Source organism: Eublepharis macularius, chromosome 7 (assembly GCF_028583425.1).
Source record: "Eublepharis macularius isolate TG4126 chromosome 7, MPM_Emac_v1.0, whole genome shotgun sequence".
Lineage (NCBI taxonomy): Eukaryota > Metazoa > Chordata > Lepidosauria > Squamata > Eublepharidae > Eublepharis > Eublepharis macularius.
Window position 1 is genome coordinate 19,292,976 of NC_072796.1, and position 25,845 is coordinate 19,318,820.

General features: G+C 43.8%; 1 protein-coding gene across 1 annotated transcript in view; it reads right to left on the reverse strand.

Moving 5' to 3' along the window:
* Window positions 1-25,845, reverse strand: part of DNAH5 (dynein axonemal heavy chain 5) — a 163,144-nt gene that overhangs the window by 26,836 nt on the left and 110,463 nt on the right. Inside the window, exons 57-69 of the mRNA XM_054985833.1 lie at window positions 25,113-25,227; window positions 24,265-24,441; window positions 21,964-22,167; window positions 20,046-20,225; window positions 18,848-18,985; window positions 17,128-17,263; window positions 15,192-15,508; window positions 14,000-14,155; window positions 12,841-13,023; window positions 5,091-5,334; window positions 3,941-4,055; window positions 1,630-1,820; window positions 831-952 (exon numbers count right to left, since the gene is read on the reverse strand). Of these exons, the coding sequence (XP_054841808.1) occupies window positions 831-952; window positions 1,630-1,820; window positions 3,941-4,055; window positions 5,091-5,334; window positions 12,841-13,023; window positions 14,000-14,155; window positions 15,192-15,508; window positions 17,128-17,263; window positions 18,848-18,985; window positions 20,046-20,225; window positions 21,964-22,167; window positions 24,265-24,441; window positions 25,113-25,227 (2,278 nt within the window). The remainder of the gene's footprint in view (window positions 1-830; window positions 953-1,629; window positions 1,821-3,940; window positions 4,056-5,090; window positions 5,335-12,840; window positions 13,024-13,999; window positions 14,156-15,191; window positions 15,509-17,127; window positions 17,264-18,847; window positions 18,986-20,045; window positions 20,226-21,963; window positions 22,168-24,264; window positions 24,442-25,112; window positions 25,228-25,845) is intronic.

Sequence of the window (25,845 nt, forward strand, 5' to 3'; positions counted from 1 at the left end):
CTCTCTCTCTCTCTCTCTCTCTCCGTGTTTACATTTCATATACAAAAAGGCTTCTCAAATCAAGCAGCTTCAATGCCTATTCTGAGCATTCTAAACATGCCCTCTCTCAGGACTGAATGTACCATTTATAAATATCATTATGCCGGTTTCCATATAGATGATAAATCGAATGCACATTTCCAGCAGTGCAGTTTTGCACTGGAATTAAAGGAACATTTCCTGAACCTTGCGTGGGAAAAAGCTCAGTGAGTAATAGGTGGGAATGCCAGGCCAGGTCTATGTCCAGAATTCAGATACTTTACTATAAGAAACTACTGCAAGACGTTATAATTATATCCTTACACCTTCCTGCTAGTCTGCTATCTTGCTGGAAGGGAGAAGTGGGGAGAACAGAAACATTACAATACTGACAACCAAGCTAGATGTTACACAGGAGACACATAGAATAGTCTCCTGACAGGCTTATTAGAACTTCTAACTTTTTAAAATGAATGTTTTTTGTAGGATAGATGGGGAAAGATGCTTAAGCCGTGCACTCACAGCCTTTTCTCTGCTGAAAACTGCCTGAAGTTCACACAGCACCAAAAGGGACACACCCACTCTCTCCCAAATAACTATCAAATGCAGATGGCTTTCGCTCAGAATTGGCTGGTGTACCTACAGTGCCCCACGGTGGAGAACAAGGAGTTTTCTAAAGCACTGGCTTCATTTTTATAGGCTCCCATCAGCAGTCACCTCAAATTGCAAAAAGCACGCAATGTGAACTAGCTACTAGCTAACAACGACAAGTAAGGCCGCCGGGATACTCAGGCCTCCTCTCAGTTACCTACTTGATCAAGAACATCTGAAAATTGTCTGAGTTTGCTGAGTTCCACTAAATTCAGCCATGTCATATCCAGGATCCATTTAGCTGGCTTTGGGGGACAAGCTTTCAGATCCAGAGAAGCACCACCTAGAAGAAATTAGCGTTTTTTGAAAAGTGGATAAAGAGGCGCTCATTTTTTTAAAAGTTAGTATTCATATTATTTCTTATTTATAGTAATAATGCTTAAAATATATTAATATTAATTAATATTATGTATGTAAGGTCATCAGGATGCATGGTACATTACTGAATAGTGAAATAAAAGGCACTCTCTGTGCCAATAACCTTTAGAGAAGACATCACTCGTCCTCCAAAGAATTTGAGCCAGCATACAGTGGGAGGGGGGAAATCACTAACAATTTCCCCCCTCCCAACAGGTGCCACTACACCAACAGAAGAGCACCTTTGGATCCAATCCCATTATATTTATTCCGTTATTTATTTCTGCATCTCTGATTTTTCACTTTCACTCCAATCCTAGATATCGACCTGCCTTCGTGAAATTTCTCGTTTTGCCCATCATTTACATGTTTACACTAGAAAACTAAAGCACACTAGCTCTCTCTTGGTAGGCCTCCACACACACACACACACACACACACACACACACAAAGGATCCAGTGCTCAAATAACAGGTGCATTACATGCCACAGAACAAGCAAATGGACTCTCGATCTCTTACTGTGTGTGCACAGAATTTAAACGCCTACAAGTGGCTAAATCGCTAATCGGGTAAGCTGTGCATGCTGTGTACAGGCTATGACCTTTAATGAGAGTTAAAAACTCTTCGTGCTTGACTCTGTTCCGCTGCAAGTCAATCTTCAAGGTAAGCAGTAACGTGAACAGAAACTTGTGCTCTTCATAAAGCCCTCGTGCCGCATACTTATAGACTTCATAGGTCATATGCTCAATGATATTGGCGATTCTCTTGCTCGTAATGGGGCTCTTGACAGACCTATATAAAAAGGGTGGGGAGAGAAAATGAAAACATGATGCAAGGCCTTGTGGGTGGAGATCTTTAAAGGCTTGTTTAATATGAAAAGAAGAAAGCATTTCAAAGCTGCATGCACCATCCTGAGTTACTAAAGGCTGATTCCGCACATGTTGGATAATGCACTTTATCAATCGTTTGAGGTGGATTTTTTGTTCCACACACAAAAAAATCCATTCCAAATGATCTATAAAGAAGATTGGAAGTGAATTATCCAACATGTGCGGAAGCACTCAAAGAAACAAACAGGGCCGCTGTAACCAAATCAATATGACGCTGTACTCTACTCAGCTGACACAGTCCAACGTCTAGACCTATTTGAGATGGTGAGAAAAGACCTCCACATTAAAAGACTGAAAATGGCAGTATTTTGTTTTATACAAATGAGCATTTTGACCCTCATCAGATTCACTACCTGTCCTGACTGATTTTTTATTAACTCTTTTGCAAAGCTTTGTCACATAATTCTAACTAACAGCATAAATTCACGGTGCAGAATAGAATATATACTAGTTGTTTTAGGGCTATTTGTTTTACAATTACTGAAATTATGATGTTCATCCTCTCTCTCAGCCAAAGGCTTCCCAAGTCAGGAATACCTGTGGGACATATTACAGCCTAGCAGAGCCTAACACAAAACATTTTTTAAAAGAAATAGCCACAAAGTGAAATCTTTCCCTGACAATAGATCAGTCAGAGGCCATAGCTCAGCAGTAGGGCACAGATTGTGCAAGCAAAAGTATTTTATGATGTGTCAGTTGCATCCCCCAAGTTTAAAGTCTCATGTTTTGGACAGCAAACGCTAGGCTAGACTGACCAATGGGCTTCCTTGCATGACGCAATCACATGTATTCTACTAGTACTTACGGGAATACATTAAAAATCTACATGCGTATACAGGCATGAACTCACAAACACAGAGAGAGAGCCATAAGAAATCTGGAAACTAACCAGATAATTCACTGTATCAGAAGATATTTAGTAGAAAATGAAGCTTTAATCTACTCCCATTTTCTTACCCACTGACTTGCTAATGAGTTGTTAAGCATTGCTGAGCCAAGGATCTCTCATGCATGGACTCTCTACCACAGGGTTAGACAAGTCAACGGCCTCTACTTTGCAGGCCATTGATTGATTCCACCTCAATCTGAAACTGCCTCCCCATTCAGCACACACATGATCCTGCATGGGCACACATGGGCACATGCAGATGTATCACCAGACCCATTCGTCTTGCATGGCAGGAATAATATAATAATAAACTTGGGGGATGTAAAATCCACAACAACCATAATATGAAGTTATTTGAAAGGAAGAGGAATGGAGTGTCCATTGTCACTTAAGGGCAAACAGGATCTGGCTAAACAATCTCTTCCGTTTCACGGGGTGAAGATTCAATCTCCAGCTTTCTCCAAACGGTTTTTGCCACCTTCCTAAATCAAAGGCCAGGCTCTTCAATGTTTTTATGTCTGTATACCAGTTAAAAGACTTTCCCGTTCCATATTGCTCCCTTTTGTTAGTCATCTCTCTCTCTCTCTCTCTCTCTCTCACACACACATACACACACACACACAAACACACACACACTAGCTAGAAGAATTCAACCACTTGAGGAGGAAGGTTAACAGAAATAATCAACAATTTTATAGGAAATCAATCCATAATACTGCTGTGTTTTACCATGTGATAAAAGAATTATTAATTTGCTCATTCAACATGAAAAAGGAAAATGGAAGGGTTGAAATACACTGTAAAGATGCCCCTGGATCAGGGAGAGACAATCATATTGCAAAGGGCTATTATGGAACCATTACTGAGACCAGAGTATCTTCCTACCTTCCCATCACCTCTCACCAAATAAGTTTTGCAGGATTTTTGTAGGGGAGTAAAAACATGCAAATCTGATCAACTGGTTATAATGCACAAAAGAAAGAAATGTTGGGGCTGCAAAAAAATTCATTCTTCACCATCACTTCAATTCTCTAAATAAAACCAAGCCTCCACAAAAATAAAATAAAACCCAGCATGCAACTCCAGGCCTACTGATTACTGTATCTCTGGAATGGGAAAGCTCTCCTAGTTACCTGGCAAGTGAAAGATCAAACAGGCCCAAGAACTGTCGAAGTGAAGTTTGATACATGACATTCACCATGCTCATTTCAGTTATGAGGAAGTAGAGAATGCTGCCTCTTGTGGCAACTGCAAAACAAAAAGGAAGGGTGAATTTGATTAATGTAGAATGTAGAACAAATGAATTGCCTTGGAACACGAATAGCTCACCTGGCACCTACCCTATTCTCTTTTAGTCCCCAGGCTAAAAGATTGCTTTCTACCCAGGCTTTGAACTAGGGGATTGATTTTTAAAATTGTTTTCATAATTTACTTCTCAAATGAGGACTGTTATGAGGATCATTTAGGCTGCTAAATGTTTTGAGCACTTTCATACTCTGGTCTTCTATGCTCTTTTTTAAAATGGTTTGTTAATTTTAATGATCTTTTATTCTCATGGTTTTATTTTGTGAACCTCTTCAAACTGGTCCCTGAAGAAGTGACACATACATACTTTTTTTTTTTACATTACTAACAATTACGAACATTTTTCATGCTAAACAGCTAGAAAGGATCTCTCAATAATAACCCTTGCTGTCTGTTTTAAACCAAAGAACACACTATATATTCCCTCCTTTTCTTTTTGTTGCTTGGCACATTTTAAAACAACTCATTGAAATGTTGATGCTTTAAAAACACGCGGTTTCCAATGAGTAATACACTTTATTGCTTTTGAACATGGTCGCACTTAGATTGTCGATATGCCATTGATTAGCAATATCATCCCTGTTCACAAGTTACAGCGATCGCGTTTACAATCTCTGTCCAGTGTTCACTTGATTTTTTCCTTATGTATGTGTTGAGTGATTCTCATGTTACATTCAAAATGTGAGCTGCAGAATGTGTGGTTGAAACTACACGTTTATCCAGGTGCTGATTCCTGGTTTGTAAAGTGATTACACACTGGCTTTTTCTTACAAACAGGAGTACGCAGGTACATGTTGGATGTAGGTGCATTCACTGTAACATGGGAGCTGGGCTGCTGTCTTCAAAGAAAACCACACATTGGTATCAACTGCATAAATCCTTTGCTTCACGTTTTCTGATCCTCGCCTCCCTCCACTCCAATCATGATTTGGACCACTGGCTTGAGACATTTCCATCACAACACCAGGCCCAACTTACCTGGCCTGTATTCCTCCCGAGCTGAGTTGATCTGTATTTCAGTCTCAGCAGAGATCTGCAATTTCTGTGTCACCTCTTCAGCTGTCCTCTTTGTGTTACTGAGTACAACAATGAGGCTCTCATCTTCCACCAGAGAGCCCTGTGTGCTTGTCAGTCGATACAGCAAGTTATCCTCCAGTTCCTTCATCTTCCTTTTGTTAGCAGTCACGTCCTCTATAAGATCGGTTCGCTCTTTTTCCAGCTCCTGTTAAAGCACATCACAAAGCTAAACATCAATGGAATACCTTGTTAAAAGCAGACTCATTACAGTATATAATACAGAGTAGCAAATACAGTATACCACTGAGGCTACCATGTCACTGAATGACCAAGTCATGCTGGAGGGAGAGAGACATGACTCAATACAGAATTTATATTTCTGGAAGGAACATATATTTTTCGCTATTATTTTTATAGCCTTGATCCCCAAGGGCCTTTGTGCCTCTCAAAATGTAGGGTTCTAATAATCCAATCTCAAAAAAGGTATCATAGATTGGAAAGGACACAGAAAAAGGCAGGAAAAGGAAAGATTAACAAATATTTCGGGGTTTTAATTTAAGGGCAGGGAGTATCCAAAAGAGAAACACAGCAAAGGTTTATAAAACTGTGAACAAAGCAGAGATTCTAGCTAGAGAACCATCTTTAGTCAGTGTGTGGTTACCTTACGGAGTTTACTGACCCAAGATGCAGTTGATAGCTTACTCAGCTTTCAAAAATGGAAGATATAAATTTGTGGAAGATGAATCTACTAACAACTACTGTCCAGAACAACTAGATGGAACCTCCATGTACAGAGGCAGGATACCTTTTAATACCAGCTGATGAGGACAAATGGGAAAGTCTACCACATCTATACCATGCATGTGAGCTACCAGCGGAATGTGGATGGTCACTGTAAGAAAACTGAACACTAGACTAGGTAGATCTTGGTAAAGAAGTTCTTACACTCTCTGAAGTATGCGAAGAATCTGCTGTATGTATTGTCGAAGGCTTTCACGGCCGGAGAACGATGGTTGTTGTGGGTTTTCCGGGCTGTATTGCCGTGGTCTTGGCATTGTAGTTCCTGACGTTTCGCCAGCAGCTGCTGGCGAAATGTCAGGAACTACAATGCCAAGACCACGGCAATACAGCCCGGAAAACCCACAACAACCAATCTGCTGTATTTCACTTCATCTAACAGACATATGACACCTGGAGAAAAATCCTGCCCTGGCTTAGCAACATCCTTTCTCCCCCAAATCCTTCAATATCCCTTCTGAACGAGACTCAAAAACTTCCACATATTCAAGATGCTAGCTGCCCCACCCTCTGCTTCAGCGCTCAGTATCTTTTTTCAATATTTAATAATTTTTAAAAATTCACATTACTTAATCCATATCCATCATTAATAATACCATAAAATACAATACCGTAATTACAGAAAAAGACTATTAGTATCAATATTCATAAATGCTCAGAAATTTAACAAAAAGAATTCTTTAATTCTGAAAAGATATCTGCTGCTTCCTAGAATATCTCAAATGATCCAACTTCAAAAGCTTAGATTTCCATCAGCACAATGGGAATTTATCGTCTTCCCCATTTTACTGCAGCCCAAAATACTCTCCAAAATACTGCTTCTTGTTCAACCCGTCTAAAAGGAATTTGATTTTCTTTCTTTCCTTAATGGAATGGGGATTAAATCAAACATATATTGAATCATTTACCCTTCCATCTCAGCTATCCCACAGTGCTGACATTAGCCCGTCCCTAAACAAAATGCTTCTAAAACAACAAGCCCTCTAATTTTTTTTGAGCAAGCTACAAAGGAAATTGAAAAGCTTCATCTATAAGAAAACTTAACTGATCAAAGAAATCCTCCATATAATCAACTAATTTTATTTACATCAAATATCTACTTCATCTACGAAGCTAGTGGAACACTAATGAATCAGCTACTCAAGGGACAGATTACAAGTGGGAGACCCCTGTAACCAAAATTGTACTTTAGTCTTCAAGGACTGGTTAGAGTTGCCAGGTCCCTCAACCTCGCCAATGGGAGACTGAAGGCCTGGCACCTACCTTGCCTTCTTCCCCATCGTGTGCGTGTGCAGCACGCATGCATGCGCCTCCAGGGCTGTGTGATGATGTCACTTCCAGGAAGTGACATCATCGCGCAGGCTGTAGCCACCCTGGGAGCACTCTTGTGCTCCATGGGGGGCCCAATGCAGGCTGAATTGGGCCCAAAACTGACTGGATCGGGCCAGAAATGGCCTGGATCAGGCCCGAAATGGCCAGGGTTGGGCTGCTGCCAGGTGGGGGAGTGCTCCCCCGCCCAGCAGCGGCCCATTCCTGGCCGTTTCGGGCCTGTTTAGGCCTGTGGGAGTGCACGGTGCCACCCAGGAGTGCGCTGCATGCCCGGAAACGCACCTGGGAGGCCTGTGCCTCCCCCAGCGGCCAGGTAAGTGGGGGCAGGGGTGGAGGGTGGGAACGGGGATCTCCCACCCCCAGCAGGGGACTGGCAAGGCAACCCTATCAGCTCTATCATTCTAGCCTCTGCCACTGGAAGACGTAATGAGACCACCTCTCACCGTGTGTTCCCCAGAGGGCACTCTGTTCAGCCAAAAAACAACTGCTAGTGTTCCTTGGCCCCGAGGATGCCCAACTGGCCTCAACCAGGACCAGGGCCTTTTCAGTCCTGGCACGAACCTAGTGGAACCCTCCGTTGAAGTTAGGGCCCAGCAAGATTTGCTAACCTTCCACCGGGCCTGTAAGACAGAGATGTTCCACCAGGTGTATGGCTGAAGCCAGGGCAGTGGTGGCCTCCCCTGCTGGTCTCCTGTTGAGGGGGACTGAAACCCCCTCACCCCAGCTTCCCATTGATACACTTGATACAGCCTGCCAGATATTTTGGTCGGGTTAATGCAATATGGCCTGCCGCCTAGAGTTCTATGTTCACTTACTTTTATGTTTTTAAATGTGATTTTTATTGTGATATATGATACGTGATGTTATCTGCTCTGAGCTCGCTCGCGGGGAGAGCAGACTATAAATTTAATAATAAATAAATAAATTAAATAATGGCAGCAACCCAACAACGAGAAGAAAAAAAAAGAACCAATATGTCTCTCATATGGCAACATGGTGCTAGAGGCAAATGCTAAAACGGCAGCCATTGCAGTTGATCTGGATATTCATCTAAGCAACTTATGAAATGCTAAATGTATGCATGATTAAATTACCAGAATAAATCTAAATAATGTATGTTTAGGAATGATTCATTTTGTATTTTTAAAGCAACCAAAAAGTTAACTGCATCTAATTCAAAAGTGAGTCTCATTCCGTGGATTGTGACTTGACCATAACAAGCTCAAAGTCTTCCTTCCATTAAAACGGAAGACCTGTGTCATGTGCAATCTGTAGAAATAAAAAGAAATGTAATTGAGGATCGTGAAAGTAATTTATGAGAGTTATGAGTTTTCTTTGGACAAGCCATGATAGGAAATCTGAACATTAAAAATGCAAATATATTTGAAGCCAAAGGATGAAAAGGTAATCCAGAAAGAAACGAGGGAACATTTGCTCATTTCATTTATTTTAATTAGTTTCCATTTTGAGATGAAAAGTTTGCAAAGAAGAGATATAGCCCCAGAATACTAACAGGTGTAACATGTGGTAGCAATTCTTCTTCATCAGTAGCAACACTTTCAGCATGCAACACGGACACCCGTTTTGCTATTACATTCCAAACACTATCATATAGCATTCTTCCATGTCACGGAGGATGTGCTAGAATCCACAAATGTCAGTTATCCAGTTATCCATGTTGCGGATGAACATGCAGATATGAACACGCGGGTGAAAATGCAAGCCTCATTAGCACAATGTGTGGCATATGGGGATGCCCTTGAAAAGCTTGCAGAAAACAAAACTAGTCCAGAATATGGCATACTGGGACAACATGGGAGGGATCACGCCATACTAATATTGGACCACCTTCAGTGGTTGCCCATTGGTTTTTGTGCACAATTCAAGATGTTGGATTTGACCTACGAAGCCCTACAAAATCTGCCTTCACCCCAGTGATCCCACTTGTGAACTGAGGCCTTCTTTGCAGGGCTCATGTCTTCTTAGGTCAGATAGGTAGCTGACTTCCCAATGATGTAGCAAACGGAGAGAATCACGGAAAATCATAGAAGAGAAAAGGCTCGAAGGAGCCCCGTGATCAACTAACTGATACCCGTAAATAATGCCAAAACATCAATGAATATCAAAATCAATACTTATTAAGTGCAATAATGTATAACCATACACGCTGCCAAAACACAACCAGGCACAAGGTCAATGAGCAATGAAATATTACAATTACTATGAAGTGCACAGTGCAAAGGTCGTAAAGTTAATTCAATCTAAAGTGGTTGTGCTTGGTGCAATCAAAAGTCTAAATCCAGTAGGCGGAGATGTTAATGAAATCCACTCCGAGTGTAAAGCAGTTCTTCTGCAAAGTAATAGAGAAGTCCAATGAAAAGTAACTGCGACGGCGGTACTGCTGTGTCCACCCGTTTCCTGCTGTCTTCTTCCGGGCAGTTACCACTAAGGATGAATTCCAATCAAAACGCAGCACATAACTCCATCATCTCCAAATAGTAAAGAGGCAGCTGACCTTGTGCCTGGTTGTGTTTTGGCAGCGTGTATTGTTATACATTATTGCACTTAATAAGTATTGATTTTGATATTCATTGATTTTTTGATGGCAACCTGGTAACTACCCCCTGCCCCCTTGCCTGGGACCATTGTCGCTTCAACTCCAAGCCAAATTCCTTTATTTTACCTAATCCACATTTGTTGTTTTTGTAGCAGGGAACTGAAATGGTTTGCGAATTTTTAGGATATGGCTTATACTTCCACTTGAATAGGTTTCACAGGTTTTTTTAATTATTTTATTTAATTTATACCCCACCTTTCTCCCCAGCAGGCACCACAAACTAGCTTACATCATTCTCCTCTATTTTATCTTCACAAAGACCCTGCAAGGTAGATTAGGCTGAGAGACTGGCCCAAGGTCACCCAGCAAGCTTCCATGGAAGAGTGGGGATTCGAACCTGGATCCCAGAACCTAGTTTGACAATCTAACCACTATACCACAGTGGCTTTCTTTCAGTGTTTTAATTAATATTGTAAGCCAGCAGCAGTGGTTAAGTAGTTCAGCTGCGAATCAGCACTCTACTGGTTCAAATCCCACTACTGCCATGAGCTCAGTAGGTGGCCTTGGGTAAGTCACTCCCCTCTCAGCCCCAGCTCCCCAGCTGTATTGTGCAGATAATAATAACACTGACTTGTTCACCACTCTAGGTAGGCATTAACCTGTCTAGAAGAGTGGCATATAAGCACAGTTGTTGTTGTTGTTAAAAGTGTCAAGGAGAGCTATAAGTATTCTAACCTGAGATGTTTGAAAGACATTAAAATCAGTAGCAAGGACACTATTGCACACATTAGCGTGCAATAGTTATATGCTCTATAGTGAAGTTTCAATAAAGCCCCTTTATCTGCCCAGGTGGACATCTTGGCAATAAACAACAAATGCACCAGCCCAAACCTTTCACAGAGGTGTTTAGAAGTAAGCTAGGCACTTGTTATTCTATGAAGTCTTCATCATTCATTCAAAATCTCTTTCAGAAGCTGCAGCTGCTTGGCTTCTACTCAAGTACAGCAAGAAAGCCAGCTGGCAACCAAGTGCATGCAGAAATTTCAGCGGGATTTGATACAATGTCTGGCTGAAAGCCTGCATGAAGTCCAGTCTTTTCATTTTTACAGCATGGTATTAAGAGGTTTATAATCTGAGTTTGCCACACGCAACGGTCTGCCCTCTTCCTTCCAGAAAAAAATGTTGACTGATAGGACTTGTGACCTTCCACCGAGAAACTCCACCACACTTGCAAAACTGCTTACTGTACTGGTCAAACAAGTTTAGTTTTTTAGCATAGCTCTGCATTTACTCCTCCGTGCAAAAAGAATACTTAGAAAGCTAATCTGTTGTTATTACCTGCTGTTATTACCAATAACAAGAATCCTGTTGTTATTACCAGTCACAGGATAGAATCCCAGATGGAAGAGCTCTTATGCTAGAAGAAAACTGCTTTGGGAGACTTTTGCAAAAACAATTCTGTGGAATGACCATTTGCTCTCTACAGCTTATGTTTTCCTTGAAGAAGATCCTGGATTCAGTCCCTGGTTTCTCTGGCTAACAGAGCTGGGAATGGTTCTTGACCAGGGCTTTTTTTCTGGGAAAAGAGGTGGTAAAACTCAGTGGGTTGCCCTTGGAGAAAATGGTCACTTGGCTGGTAGCTCTGCCCCCTGATCTCCAGACAGAGGGGAGTTGAGATTGCCCTCCACGCCGCTCGGTGGCACGGAGGGCAATCTAAACTCCCCTGTCTGGAGATCAGGGGGCGGAGCCACCAGCCATGTGACCATTTTCAAGAGGTTCCGGAACTCCGTTCCACTGCGTTCCTGCTGGGAAAAAAACCCTGTCCTTGACTATGTAGAATATCTGCCCCTAGTCAGCACCCGAGGCATCAGTTAGTAGGGGCAGTCCTAAAACCAGAGGCCTGGGCACTCGTGGCCTTCCTGGAACTGGGAGAGAACCCCTCTGAGGGAAGGCATTATCATCGAGCCAGAGACCTTGCTCACCTCCCTCAAGCAATAATATGCTTGACAAGGATGAGACTGAGCTGTACACAGGAGACAGATCGATTTGATTCGATCAGCCTATAGTGACATATAATAAAGAAAATAGGACGGTACAGAGAAAAAAAGAACAAAATATAACATAATACAGTTGCGTGAAATCAACAGTTATTTCTGAAATTTCTCCTGGCACAGGTTTACAGCGAGTTGTAAAACTTTTCTACCTGCTCAGTTATATCGGAGGAGAAATCATTTAAAAGACAGTAAACCTTGTGGGAATCAGAAGAACCCGTCATATTAGCTAAAATAGAGCTGGAATATTTTAAACGAATATTGGCATAAAAAAGACAATAGAAAAGAACATGTAGCATTGTCTTAATACAGCTGGTATTACAAGGACAGATGATGCCTCGAAGTCAGGGTGGCCTCGCCCATGAAGTCTGGGATGTGAAGGCACAAGAGGTCTGACTCTTCTCTAGCCCATCAAGGGCCCACACTGTGACTAGGTACAAAATAGGGATGCCAGGCCCCCGGACCCTTCCAGCGGGAGGGCGGGGGACCTGGCACCTGCCTCTTTGTTGTTCCCAGGTGCTCCTTGCATACACGCTCCTGTGGCTATGCAATGACATCACTTCTGGGAAGTCTGGAGTGAAAATTGGCCCGCTGAGAAGCACAGGAGCACTCTCTGGGGCGGTATGATGATGTCACTTCTGGAGATGACTTTGTCGCGCCGCACCAGGAGCATGCGTGGGGTGGCGTTCCCCTACCTTTCCTCCCCTGCTGGCCAGGTGAGTAGAGGCAGGGGGCACAGGGTGGGGCAGGGGAATGGCATCCCTAGTATAAAAGGGGTGGGCACATTAGTGCTACAGCTTCTTTGACTGATGCAAAATTGAATAAAGTTTGCCCATTTATTATCCCAGCTAATGGTGTCCGCTCTACTTATTTCCACATCTGCCAGCAAAAAAACAACCTCTGTAAACAATTACAAACCAGATGTAAGAATGTTAATTTTACAATGGTTTTAAAAGATTTTTTTTGTCCCACCTACCTGTTTTTCTGTTAGAATGACTCTCCCTAGAAGCTGATCTTCCAAACCTTTCATAGTGACGGTAAAATCAATAATAGAGGTGCGAGCGCTAATCTCAGGTGTATATGCTGGATTGGGAAGTTTGGTGGTAATATAAAGCCGGAATCCATTCATAACATCTACTTCTTTATCCCCAACTTTGACCTAATTTTAAAACAATTATGCAAGTGAAATAAAAATACAAGCTTACCAAAAATTCTGTTCAACAGTTTCAAAATCCAGTGAGTTATTTATTCCTCTCCAGTTTTCATGTAATTTCTAGAAAGGGTCAGATATAACCATTGTCCTCTTATAAAACTAATTGTGATATAGTGTTGGATCCCACAGACATTCCTATAACTGTAAAGGGAACAATTTTCATCAATTCCCCCCTCCCACAGCAGCCCAACGTGCCCTTAAAATGCTGCTCCTTCAGGACTAGCTATGGGAAACTGGAGGTATCCTGTCGATAAGGGTGGGCGAATCAGCAAAAAACAACCCCCCCTTGCACCCACAAAAATCTAAGAGTGATCCAACCCACAGTCTTTCAGTTCTATTTTGGAACAGAAGGGGCATACTTTTGTGGTTTCTTATATACAATTATGTGGATTAATTACAGAGTTCAATCTAAAATACTTAAGGTTTGCGGACACATTTCTCCATTTCTCCCCCACCCCCTTCTTTTTCTTTCTTTTGGTCACTCAGTGGTTCTCAAGCCATGTCCATTGGTTCACTTTCAACAATTCCCCAAGGCTATGTTAAATGCAGAAGGCTATGTTAAATGCAGAAACAAATACGGAAGAGCTGTAGATTTATGGTACCTGCCTCAAGAGGTAACTCAGTTTCCAGCATAAATCTGAAAAGAAACCCAAAAGCAGCACAGCTCAAAGAATGGAAAGAAGAATGAGAAACAGAATGGAGTAAGTGTTCTAAGTAAGCAACTAGGAAGCCTCTTGCATAAAGACCATGCGAGAAAACTCCTTTCTTTTTGTGTTGGAAGAGGAGGAAGAAAGATGCCTCCCATGAATGAAACCAAATGGAGAGCCAAATGTATCTCAGCAGGAAGCATCTGGGCAAGAAATCTTCCATGTGTCCTCCTCTGGCTACAATGTATGAAACAGAAAAGATTCCCTTTCTTCACCTTGTATGTAGAGCCAGTTTTGATGAAATTCCTTTCAAGGACATTATCCAAAGCTGGATCCAGCTCCTCGCCAACATCTTCAATCAACAGGGGCCTTCCAAGAGAAAGGCTGTCTTCCAGGTGGTTTCTAAAATATTTGTGATTCAAAGAGGTGATCTGAAAAGAGAACCATTTTGATCATTTATTAAGGGACACCAAAACACACAGACACCAACTCTGCAGCAGAGGTCTCTAAATGATTTTATCAAGTTATGTCAAAACCTGAACAGGTCTGAGTCAGCATTGTGAATCACACACACAATAGCTTGAGTCTGCCAAAGGATTTTTGCAGACAGAAAAGGGGCAATTTTTGCTAATTGGCCCCTCACACGACAGACTTCAAACTCTCCCCTTGTGAGCAGTCAGCCCAGCCTCCGCCATCTTTAATAGCTATTTTAACATGTGATATTAAATGGCACCAGGCCTCTGGATTTAAAATGGCAGTTTGTATTGCAGCCAGAGGACTGCCAGCTATCAGCTGCTGAGTCTCACCCGGGAGACCCAGGCATGAATGGAATACCGCATAGGAATGTGGAGAGATTTGCAGTGATTCATTTTGCAGGCTCCCCAGCCCCGAAGGGATCCAGTGCAACAAAGGTCTCGCAGAGTCATCCCCACTTAACACATTCCTTTCCCTCCTTCCGTGATGCGATCTCATGTCCTTGATAGAGGAGCTAATCAAATGAAATTCATAAGTATTTACAGTTAATTCCTGGGCAGGTACATTCCCCAATTAAATTCATCAATTTAGCTCCGGTGGACTTCATTAACAAACTGCCCCTTTGTGCGGCGCTAGAACAAATTTTGCATTCTCTTTCACACACCCCGGCAGCTACCAATCAAGGTAATCAAACCTTTTGTTACTCCCAGGAACTGACCATTGGGGTCTTTGTTCTAGCAGCTAGGTGGGTTCTCAGGGCATGTTTTACCTATAAAGGTAGTGCCCCGGCCCCATTCAAATTGTACACGCTTATCGGATCCAAAGCACTGTACCCTTGAGGTTTGCCCTAAGCGTCTTGCTCTCTTGGTGTTTGAAGCCCGTCCTCTGTGGACTTCCCTGCTCTCCAGATAGGTAATGATCACTTTGCAACCCCCCAAATCTATTCCACCTTCACCACTGATTTTCCTAGGCCTCTTGTGGAATCTCTTTTACCTGCAGTTCATTCCTGGTTTCCTTGTTTTTAATCCAGATTTTTCCCTGAGTCTGTGGATCAATCAGCAAAGGATAACGGGCTGCTTTCGTGACAATGATGCCATTCTGTATGGACAGGTCATCATTTGGCAGCCCCTGAAGGTTCCACTCGCTGACGGTCGGTGCATCAATCAGCATCTCGGTGAGATTCAGATTGTTTCCAAATGGGATTTTCCGGGTTTTCATTTCTTTTTGCCAACTGTTTAACAACAGATTGCGGAACTCTTGGTTAAAAGGACCCGAATAGGACAGAAAAGCAGTGGCCAGCAATACATCACCTGAATTAACAGAGAGAGAGGACATGCTAAGTACATCAGAAGCATCGTTGCAAAATTTAAAATGTTTACAGTGAATAAAATAAGTAACCGTCCACAAAAGGAGATTATCTGGAAGCTACAACTTAAAGGGCTTAATCCTGAGTGTATTTCCACATGAGGTTTAAATCACTTTTGAGCTTCTCTCGTGATTTGTGTAAGTATCTGACCATTGTTCGTGCAGGGAGGAAAACAGAGGAGAGGCATTTGTGATGTGAATGAGCATTTCAGCCACGGTAGGTTTTGTAGTCTCGCTGCCATCCCAGCAGGGGCAAGAGCAATTTTAACTGTAATGTGTGAAAAGAACCTTAAGATTTCCAGCATTAGCCAAAGAATTCATCAAACGTGCTAACAAAAACTCATCCTTGTGCAACTGGAACTGCATGAACAAGATGGTTAGTACTATGGTTGGTAAACATGTAAGAGAAAGCAAAAGTCATTTGATACCCTTGTAGGATTTCTCCAGATTTCTCAGAGCTTGTCAGGGGGCCATTGTGGGCCCCGCCATCAGCCCCACCTAGCTGTATTCTGGATCAAGGCAGAAGGTACCCATCAGGGAGCTTTTGGGCTGGACTTACTTAAACTCATATCACATAGAGCTAAACTACACGAGACAAAATACAGGAGGACGCTCAAGTGAAGGGAGATGCAATGTTAGCCGGGAAGCATAATTTCACCTCTCTCTACAGAACCTGCAAAGATCGCTCCTCAGAGGGTTTGTTAATTTCACCTCTCTACAGAGCTGGCAAAGATAGCTCCTCAGAGGGTTTGTTAATTTCACCTCTCTACAGAGCTGGCAAAGATAGCTCCTCAGAGGGTTTGTTAATTTCCTCTTTGCCTCTTGGAAGGTTCTGTGAATTTCACCTCCCCTTCAAGGAGGTGAAGAGGAAATTAATAAACCTGCTGAGGAGCGATCTTTACAGGTTCTGTAGAGAAAGATGAAATTTAAACTACGCTTCCTAGCTAACATTGCGTCTCCCTTCACTTGAGCATCCTTGTGTAGTTTGTTTCATGTAGTTTAGCTCATAGCTTCAGAGTGTTCTTTGGGCTCTGGAGAGACCAAAAAGATGTTATTCTATACCTGGATAAAAGTTGAAGATAGGGAGATGAATGAGTCTGATACTCATTCCCCTATCCTACGGCTTCAAAAATGAACTGTGGCCAGTGTCTAGGGCAGAGGATCAGCCCTGCAGGTAAGTTATTCTAGCAGTGGAAGCAGCCAGAGATTACCCCAAAAGAAGCATTGTTCAAGGCAAAATAAACTGTGACAGATTCCATCCACGGGAATGGGTCCGTTCGCCACTTCACTGTTGTTTGTTAGCACGAGAGTTCATAAACTGGAACGATCATCATTGTGCACTGGAGAATGCCACTCCTTGGCTCCAAAAGCTCAAGCCAACGAGCTCGAGCTTTTATTGCCTACGAGGTATCACAGAACTCCATTACTTTTAATAACGGAAACGTCCCCAGCATCTTCTAATAAGCTAGCCGGAAAGAAAACATGATGGACATTCCTGCCGTTTGTGGTTGCTGCGAAATGCACCGTTTTGTAGAATGCCAAAACGGTGGTGCCATTGCCTTACCCACAAGCCTCTTGGTTTGCGCAGCAAACTCTTTACTCTGTTCGGTCCACCTCTCTTTCTCACCAGCCAGCCCACTGATCAGACTTGAGGCTGTTTGCATTTTGCGCCTGCAGCGTTCGGCATCCTCAAGCAGCGTCTGCCAAAATCCCAAATTGTGATACATGAGCTGAGAAAACAGCTTGATCCCAACTCTTCCCATAATAGTTTAACATCACATGATGCACCCCGCCCCTTGTTAGTACGAATGGCCTATTGTTTTAAAATTAAATGTTATAGATGCATCTGGATTTACTCCATAAATATACTTGGAGCACAAATTTCATTGTAATTCTGGCCAAAGACATTTAAAAGCTGTGTGTCACAATGCCTTGGATTTAGATTGTGCACAAAGCGCACTCAGGCCCATATAACCCAGATCACGAGCATGTGTTTTATTTATTTCATTTATACCCTGCCTTTCTCCCCAATGGTGGCCCAAAGCAGCTTAGATCATTCTCTTCTCCTTCATTTTATCCTTACAAAAACTCTGCGAGGTACATTAGGCTGAGTGTGTAACTGGCCCAAGGTCACCCAGCAAGCTTCCATGGCAGAGAGGGGATTCATTCATGGGTTTCCTAGATCCTAGACCAACATCTGTCCATAATATCACACCAGTTATATGCACCAAAGCAACTTATGGACTAATGCACACATTACATAAGAGAGCCAGTAGGGTGCAGTGGCTAGGTTAGGATTTGTGAAGATAAAATGAAGAAGGAAGAACCATGTTGTACATCACTTTGAACTCCTTGTAGGAAAGGCAAGATGAAAATGTGATACAGAGACCATTTCCACCCACTCTTATAGGGATGGTCTACTCACAGAACGCTGGCAGCTTTCCCCCAGGAATCCAGACGTCTCCATTTTCAAAACAGTTGCGGGCTGTTTGGCTTCCATTTTTTCGGTTGCTTTTCTGGGTCCGCAGAAAGTGCGTTCCCAGAAAAGGCACCAAAAAAAACAGAAGCCAAACAGCACACAAACATTTTGAAAATGGAGATGTCTGGATTCCTGGGGAAAAGCTGCCAGCGTTCCATGAGTGTGGAAAGGGCCAGATAGATGGCAGCTCAGATCATCACAGAAATCGTCATGGTAACTTAGAGTTATTCCCATATTGAAGAGGGAGGGAGGGTGGGGGGGGTCTAGGGAAAACTAGGGAGTTTGTGGCTGAGAGATGAAGATGTGCACAAGGGGATTTCCTTACTAAGACTTTATGCAATTCTACACCAATAGCCTAATTTCAAATATATCTACTAAATCAAAGTCAGGGAATGCAAGTAAAGCAGTTAAGTTCCTGTTTTGTTCCTTAAAAAGAAAAACTCCTACTCTTCACTAGCAACAAGTTAGCATTAACAAAACAAAAAATCAAAGACAGAACAGAGAATAGCATTTTAAAGTAGATTTTCAGCACATTTTCAGATACATGGCAAAGGGCAACACAACCAAATATGGAAGGCACGAAGGTGACCATATTCCAGCTTAGCACAATAGTACACTGGTTTATACAGTCCAGGCAAGCAGAGGGAAGAGCCTTACCACGCCCTGGATTTCGTTTCAGCTGCTGAACGTATCAAGAGCTCATTTACTACTTGGCAGGACAATACAGATGACTGGCCTGCCAAGTGGTTACATGCACACCATGGTAAAGAGGTCAGTGGTCATCTGGGTGGACAGGCTACTGTACCTGTTTCTCCCTCATGGCTTTCTCATACTGGGCCTGCACAATATCTAGTTCAGCTTGCTTGGCATCCAACTCGGCTTGAGCTTTCTGTAGATCCAACATGGCAGTGGCAAGACGGTTCTCCTGGACTGCCAGATTAGCCTGTGAGTCACCAATTCACAAAGAGCATATTAGAAAACGCTAAGCAGAGCCACAACTCAGACAAAATTGCTTTCTCTAAAACTCAGGTGAATTCCTCATCCTTATGCTGAGCCCTATCCCACTCCTCCTCAAAACTGGAACATATTTGCCTGCACATTAGTACAGTAATTCATGTCAAATAAATGGTTAATAGTAGATTTGATTCAGCGAAGTATATAGAAATTGGAGATTCTACACTGCTTTAGACTCCAAGGCTCAATCTACACACATTACAGAATGAGTCAATCAAATCCTAAAATGGCAGAATACAGACTGTACCAGGCCTAACACTTCAGAATGTGGAAGGGGCAAATTACTGAACACTCCTTTATACACAAAACTACCTGTAATTAGAAAACCAGCACACCAGGGAGAAAGGGCTAGAACCTTTCTTCCTGCTGCACTAGTTTCCAATTGCCAGTGAGTTTGTGGATACACCTCCTCAGGGCTTTTTTTCAGCTGGAACATGGTGGAACGGAGTTCTGGCACCTCTTGAAAACGGTCACATGGCTGGTAGCCCCGCCCCCTGATCTCCAGACAGAGAGGAGTGTAGATTGCCCTCTGCGCCGCTCAGTGGTGCAGAGGGCAATCTAAACTCCCCTCTGTCTGGAGATCAGGGGGTGGGACCATCAGCCATGTGACCATTTTTGTCAAGGGTGATGTAAAAACTCCCCCTTGTTCCAGCTGACTCAAAATGACATCATTGGTCCTGGGAGCATGCGCGCACTTTGCATGCGCACATGTGGTACCAGGGACGCCACCTCCCGCCATGAATTGCCCCCTGTACTGGCAACCCACTGAGTTCCACCACCTGTTTTTCCAGAAAAAAAGCCCTGCACCTCCTGCTACCTGCATTAGTACAGTCCATTCTACCAATAACTAATTTTGCCTTATTTTCCTAAATTTTAACACACGCATCTCACTCACGATTATGACATAATTCTTTGCACTGAGTGTGGCAACAACTTACATCCAGCTGGCTCAGTTTTACTCTGGTCTTGCATCACTGATTCAGACTTACTTTCAAAGGCAGAACTTCCTTGTTGATGGCAAAGAAAGAAGCCATTGCCTTGGTCCACGAGCAAAGGCCGGCCACGTTTCCGCACACCCGCTTAGCTGTTTCGATGTTGTAGTCACCCATTTCAAAGTAAGGGCCCAACAGCTCCACGACTTCTTCATTGATTGTGTCCTTGGGAAATTGCTGGATACCCCAAGAGGAGAGGAAGATACTTCAGCCACAGCACAAAACTCAATATGTCATCATTCAATGGGTCTAACTGGCATCCTGGTTCACTCTAAGCGTTCCTTGCTTTTTATTATATTTGAATGGTGATGAGTATTACTCTATATTGTGCTAGCTGTCTTATAACACTTTGTTTTTTACACCTTGCTCTATAATGTTGATTTTACTGTCGAAACACATTCCCCAATCTGAAACATTGTGCTACAGTTATGGTCTTCCCTGATATTCCAGGTCACAAACTGAGGGATAATTTATCACGGTGTCTTAAGCAGGCCCTGGTTATGCCTATAGGAGCCATTAAAGGGCAAAAATCCTCCATAATTTATGGTTCATTCATAGAGGATCCTGCATAGGCATTAACAAAGGGATGGACACAAATGAGAAGGCGTAAGACACACACACCCTAGACTTGCTTCTGTGAGTGAAGACAGAGATTACTTACTTAATAATTAAGTGCTCTGCCATGACAGCTTCACTCATCTGAATGAGGCCTTCTGCAGATATCACCCTGTAGTTGGGCTAAATCAACAGCTACCCAGACACATGCTTTCACTGTGGTAGCCCCCACTTCGTGGAATGACCTGCTTGAGGGGTCAGGAAAGCTCCCACTCTCCTGGCTTTCCACAAACTATAAAAAACTGAATTATTCAGAAAGGCTTTTTTACTCAAGTAATAGGGCTATGCTGTTATACGAAATGGCTGAGAGAGATGCCTTGGCAAAGGGACAGGGACTGTAGACTATTCTACTGGATACTAGATCAAGCTAGGTAGCTGTGTTAGCCTATTTGTAGCATCAGAAAAAAGCAAGAGTCCAGTAGCACCTATAAGACTAACAAAATTTGTGGTAGGGTATGAGCTTTTGTGAATCACAGCTGTTAGTCTGATAGATGCTGCTGGACACTTGTTCTTTTCTACTGCTACTGGGTACTGCCTGTTGATGTATGTTTACCTGTCATTAAAGATGTCGTGTTTAATTGCTTATGCTTTGTTTCAGCAGTGTTTCATCTCTGTGTTCAGATCTAGGCCTGTTTTCAAATTTCTGCAACCCACACCCTACTGTATTTGTTCATAATAACAACAATATGCAATTTATATATATATTCAGGATGACTTAACACCCACTCAGAGCAAAGTATGCTATTATTATCCCCACAACAACAAACACCCTGTGAGGTGGGTGAGGCTGAGAGAGCTCTGAGAAAGCTGTGACTGACCCAAGGTCACCCAGCTGGCTTCAAGTGGAGGAGTGGGGAATCAAACCCGGCTCTCCAGATTAGAGTCCCGTGCTCTTAACCACTACACCAAACTGGCTCTCATTCACTGGTTCAGCGAATGCCCTGGCTATCGACCATATTGACTTGCATTGCGCCATCCGCCTCAGGTCTCAGTGAGAAAAGCGGACTATAAATAAACAAACAAAAAGTCATGTGACCAGGCCCTAGACCAGAACATCGAAACGCCTCCTGAACTGAGTGCTAAATTGGTATACACCCTCCCTATGCCTAGTCAACTGACTTTTAAACACAGGCCGTGTTTCCAGCTGAGAAAATCTCGGGGAGAGGGGGAGATCGGCCTATCCCTGCGACGTGCACCCTTTTGCTTCCCGCCATTCCCTGACAGTCAGGCCTCCCCGTTCTCTTTCGGGCCCCAGCGCACACACACGCTGTTTGTGATCTCAGCGGTACTTTCCGCGCACCTGCAGGTTCTGCAAGAAGTTCCCTGCCGTCATCAGCCTCAGGGACTCCTGCCACGACGGGACGGTGCAGTTTTTCTCCGGGTCCACTTTAACACTGTTGACCCTCCTCTGGAACAGCAGCAGCACGCAGTCCATGATGCGCATGATGAGATGAGGCGGCCGCCCCAGGGTGCGCACGGTGGCAATGTCCGAAGGCCGGATTGTCTAGATCATGGAAAGAGAACTCGGTGAAAAGGCCCCCTGGGGATCAGCAGGCTGAGCAACAGCAGGACAATTTAACGGGAAAATAACCCTCCGCCCCGCCCCCCCATTCAGTCTTTGCCCCAAAGCCTCTACTCTAGAGTTTACAGAAGCTACTCTAGCTCCCCTCTAAGTACGCGTCTTTCCCATTCTGCTAGCCCCCCTCACTACAAGCACCTGTTGCTGCTTTTTCTTTTTTACCAAACTCTCCCCACTGTCATTTGGCCATCTTCCCAGTATCCCCAGTGACCTGAACAAAGGGGTGAACATTAATGTCTGTGACATTAACGAACAGCCCAAGGTGGCTGGTGAAGGTGTCACCTGTTTCGTATCTCTTTGATGACCATTTGTCACTAGACAGCCAGCAAGGTACAGTAGATCATCCGACTAGGATCTCAGAGACCCATAGAAGCTCACTGAGTGATTTTAGGCCAGTCAGCCTCTTGTCCTGACCTACCTCATAGGGCTGATATTGAAAAATGGAGGAGAGGAGAATGATGTTGTAAGCCGCTTTGGATTCCCATTGAAGAGTAAAGCAAGATATAAATATCTAAATAAATAATAAACGTACGCTACATTTGCTGGAAGCTACATCTTATTTCATCCCCTAGTTGGTGTTTGTTGACTTATTATGGCACTCCATTTCTCTCCTAACCTCATCCGCAGTCCTCCACCTCTCTTCTTCCCATTTCCTGCTCCCACTCCCACAAGGGAGTCACCCTCCACGATCTCCTATAACTCTCTAGAAGAATAGGCTGTGTTGTGATAGAGAAATATAAAGTTGGCCTTTAATTGTCTCAGATCAGTCCCTGGGAGCCTATCTTTTCCCAGGAAAAGCCCAGCAATAAATGGCTAGGTGTCTAACCATTTGCTCAAACTGTCATCCTAGGCTACAGGAATGGCTGTTTCCCTAAACTCTGATAGTCCAATAAAGCCAGAGGCAACGGGTAAAATGTGCCTGGCTGGACAGGCTGCCATGGCAACACAGAGTGAGGTTTCCCCAACTCAGGATTGGGGGGGGGGGGGTTCCCATCTTCTCAGGAGAGGGGTTTAAAAGATGCGCAGGCTCTTTGTCTGGGCTCTGGAGTAAAGGGGATAAAGCGGCATCTTTTTCTGGTGAGATGCTCGCCCATCCCAGAGACAGTTTGGGATGGCAGGTAACCTCAGTGACTCTCAAGTTAATTTAGCTCAGAGACTCTCAAGTTAATGTAATGATTTCCTTTTGTTTTTATTTGATAGTTGCCTAGCCTTTGCGTTCTGACATTTCCTCCCTTGCATTTTCTGTACTCTACATTTTATACTCTAGCTTGGAACAATAAAGATCTTTCTTTGGCTAGGGAGGGGTTGTGTCAAACATCCCTCCCCATGCAGCCAGGTGCTCGTCCATGCTGGTGCTCTGCATGCATTCAGAGGCTCGCCAGGTTCAAACTGCTGGTGAAAGAAAGCCTGACAAATCAGCTTGGTGGTGGGAGAACCAAAGGAAGTATAGCCAAGGGGAGACAGAACCGGGATTTGCCCTCTCAGACACAGCAACCGCACGCTCTCCTTCAGTGCTAACAGCCTGAGATAACAGTAATTAGTTCAAGATCACCCAGTGAGTTTCATGTCTGAATGGGGACTGTGGAACCTCTCCAATATTAATCCAGTGCATTAACCAGCGGCATTCAGTGCATATTAAATTGCCCTTGGCCCTGTAAGATGAAAGGGCAATCCCACATGACATCTTCTGGCTTGGTCATTCCCTTCTCCCTATGATAGGAAAAGGCATCCCGTGGGACCACGATGTCCTCTCACTCTAATACATGAAGCTGCCTCTTGCTGAGTCAGTCGGTCAAGATCAGTCTTGTCTACTCAGACTGGCAGCTGCTCTCCAGGATCCCAGGTTAAGCTCTTTCACACACCCTGCTACCTGACCCTTTTACCTGGAGGTGCTGGGGATTCAACCGAGGACCTTCTGCCTGCAAAGCAGATGCTTCACCGCCCTGTCCCACCTCACATGCAGTTCTGAGAAGGGGGAAGCATTTGGGCCAAGACGGTGTCCTCCAGTTGCATAGCACTAACCTGCAAAGCCGCCTCCGCTTCTTCTAAAGCAGGTTTGGCAGCCTCTAACTTCTCTTCAGCAATGGCCTTATCTGCTGAGATAGAGTCCACGATCACCTGAGCCTTGTCTTTGACTTTCTGTACTTCTGCCTTCACCTTTTCAGCAGCCTGTGCTTTGACTGTAACTTCCTTTAACACCTGTGAGGGGAAAACACACACCCTCATGAGGAAAAATGAATGAATTATACTCATATGACTGTAGGTATATCTTCTGGGGATTAATATTTCATAGTCTGTTCATGAGTTATCAAGATGCTTCATGTTTCAATAACCAAGTCATGAGAACCCACAAATTCTGTTACCCAAAGAATGGAAAGACAAGCTGGCCTTACCACAGTGATTCCCAATGTGGTATCTGTGGGTGCCACAGATGGCACCCACACTAATGAGTTTCCCGGCACCCCTTCCTTCTTCCCCAAATCATCTCTTCCACAAAGCAAAGATAAATTCTTGGCTTTTCTGTATTACAGTGAAGCAGTAGTTGCCTCAGAAAAGCCTGGGCCGAGAGGAATCCACTTTGTGTCTACAGCGAGCACTCAATCAGAAACAGGTGCCACCATTGGTGAAGAGTACTTGGCTTGCAACCTCTCAGCATTCTGTGGTTGACCCCCATCCCTCATGACAGCCATTTTGTGGTCAGCCACCCCCTCCCCAGCAGCCATTTTGTGGTTGGCCACCCCCTCCCTAGCAGCCATTTTGTGGTTGGCCACCCCCTCTCCCCAGCAGCCATTTTGTGGTTGTGCCCACTCATGTTCTCAACATTCCAACCACCACCCCAGGCTCAAGAAGGTGAGGAACTCCCACCTTACCGTATCGGCTTTTTCACTGGCTACCTGAAGCTCTTTTTCCTTAGCTTCCAGTTCTTTACTCAAGGCAGCCACTGACTCAGAGGCCTCTTTCAGCTTCTCCAATCCAGTATTCATTCTGCAATTTAACGTAGCAGAATCATCACTTTTCTTACTTACAAGGACCAGAAAAAGACACAACATTCAAAATGTATAGGTCAGGTCATGCATACTGTCCTCTTGACACAGATACGTTGATATCCTGCTTCCACTCAGCCCAGCCCAATCGCCTGACTTACTCTTTCTTTGACAGTTTCTGAAGGGCACAACATACATTCAGCATAATTAAAAGGATAAAAGCTGTGTGATGGAGAGCTGCATGTGCCCCCTCTGGGAGGCAAATATCCATTTAGGACACTTGGTAGGATAAAGCTTCTCTTCCCTGCCTACCATTTTCTCTCTCTAAACTGTGCTTACACATGTCCCAAATGTTTGTAATGTGTGGCAGACAACTAAATTTCTAGCTTGGCCCTCACCATGACACATCAGACTATTTAATATTGGGAACTAGCCAGGGCTCTTTTTCTGGGAAAAGAGGTGGTGGAACTCAGTGGGTTGCCCTCGGAGAAAATGGTCACATGGCTGGTGGCCCCACCCCCTGATCTCCAGACAGAGGGGAGTTTAGATTGCCCTCTGTGCCACTGAGCGGCACGGTGGGCAATCTAAACTCCTCTCTGCCTGGAGATCAGGGGGTGGG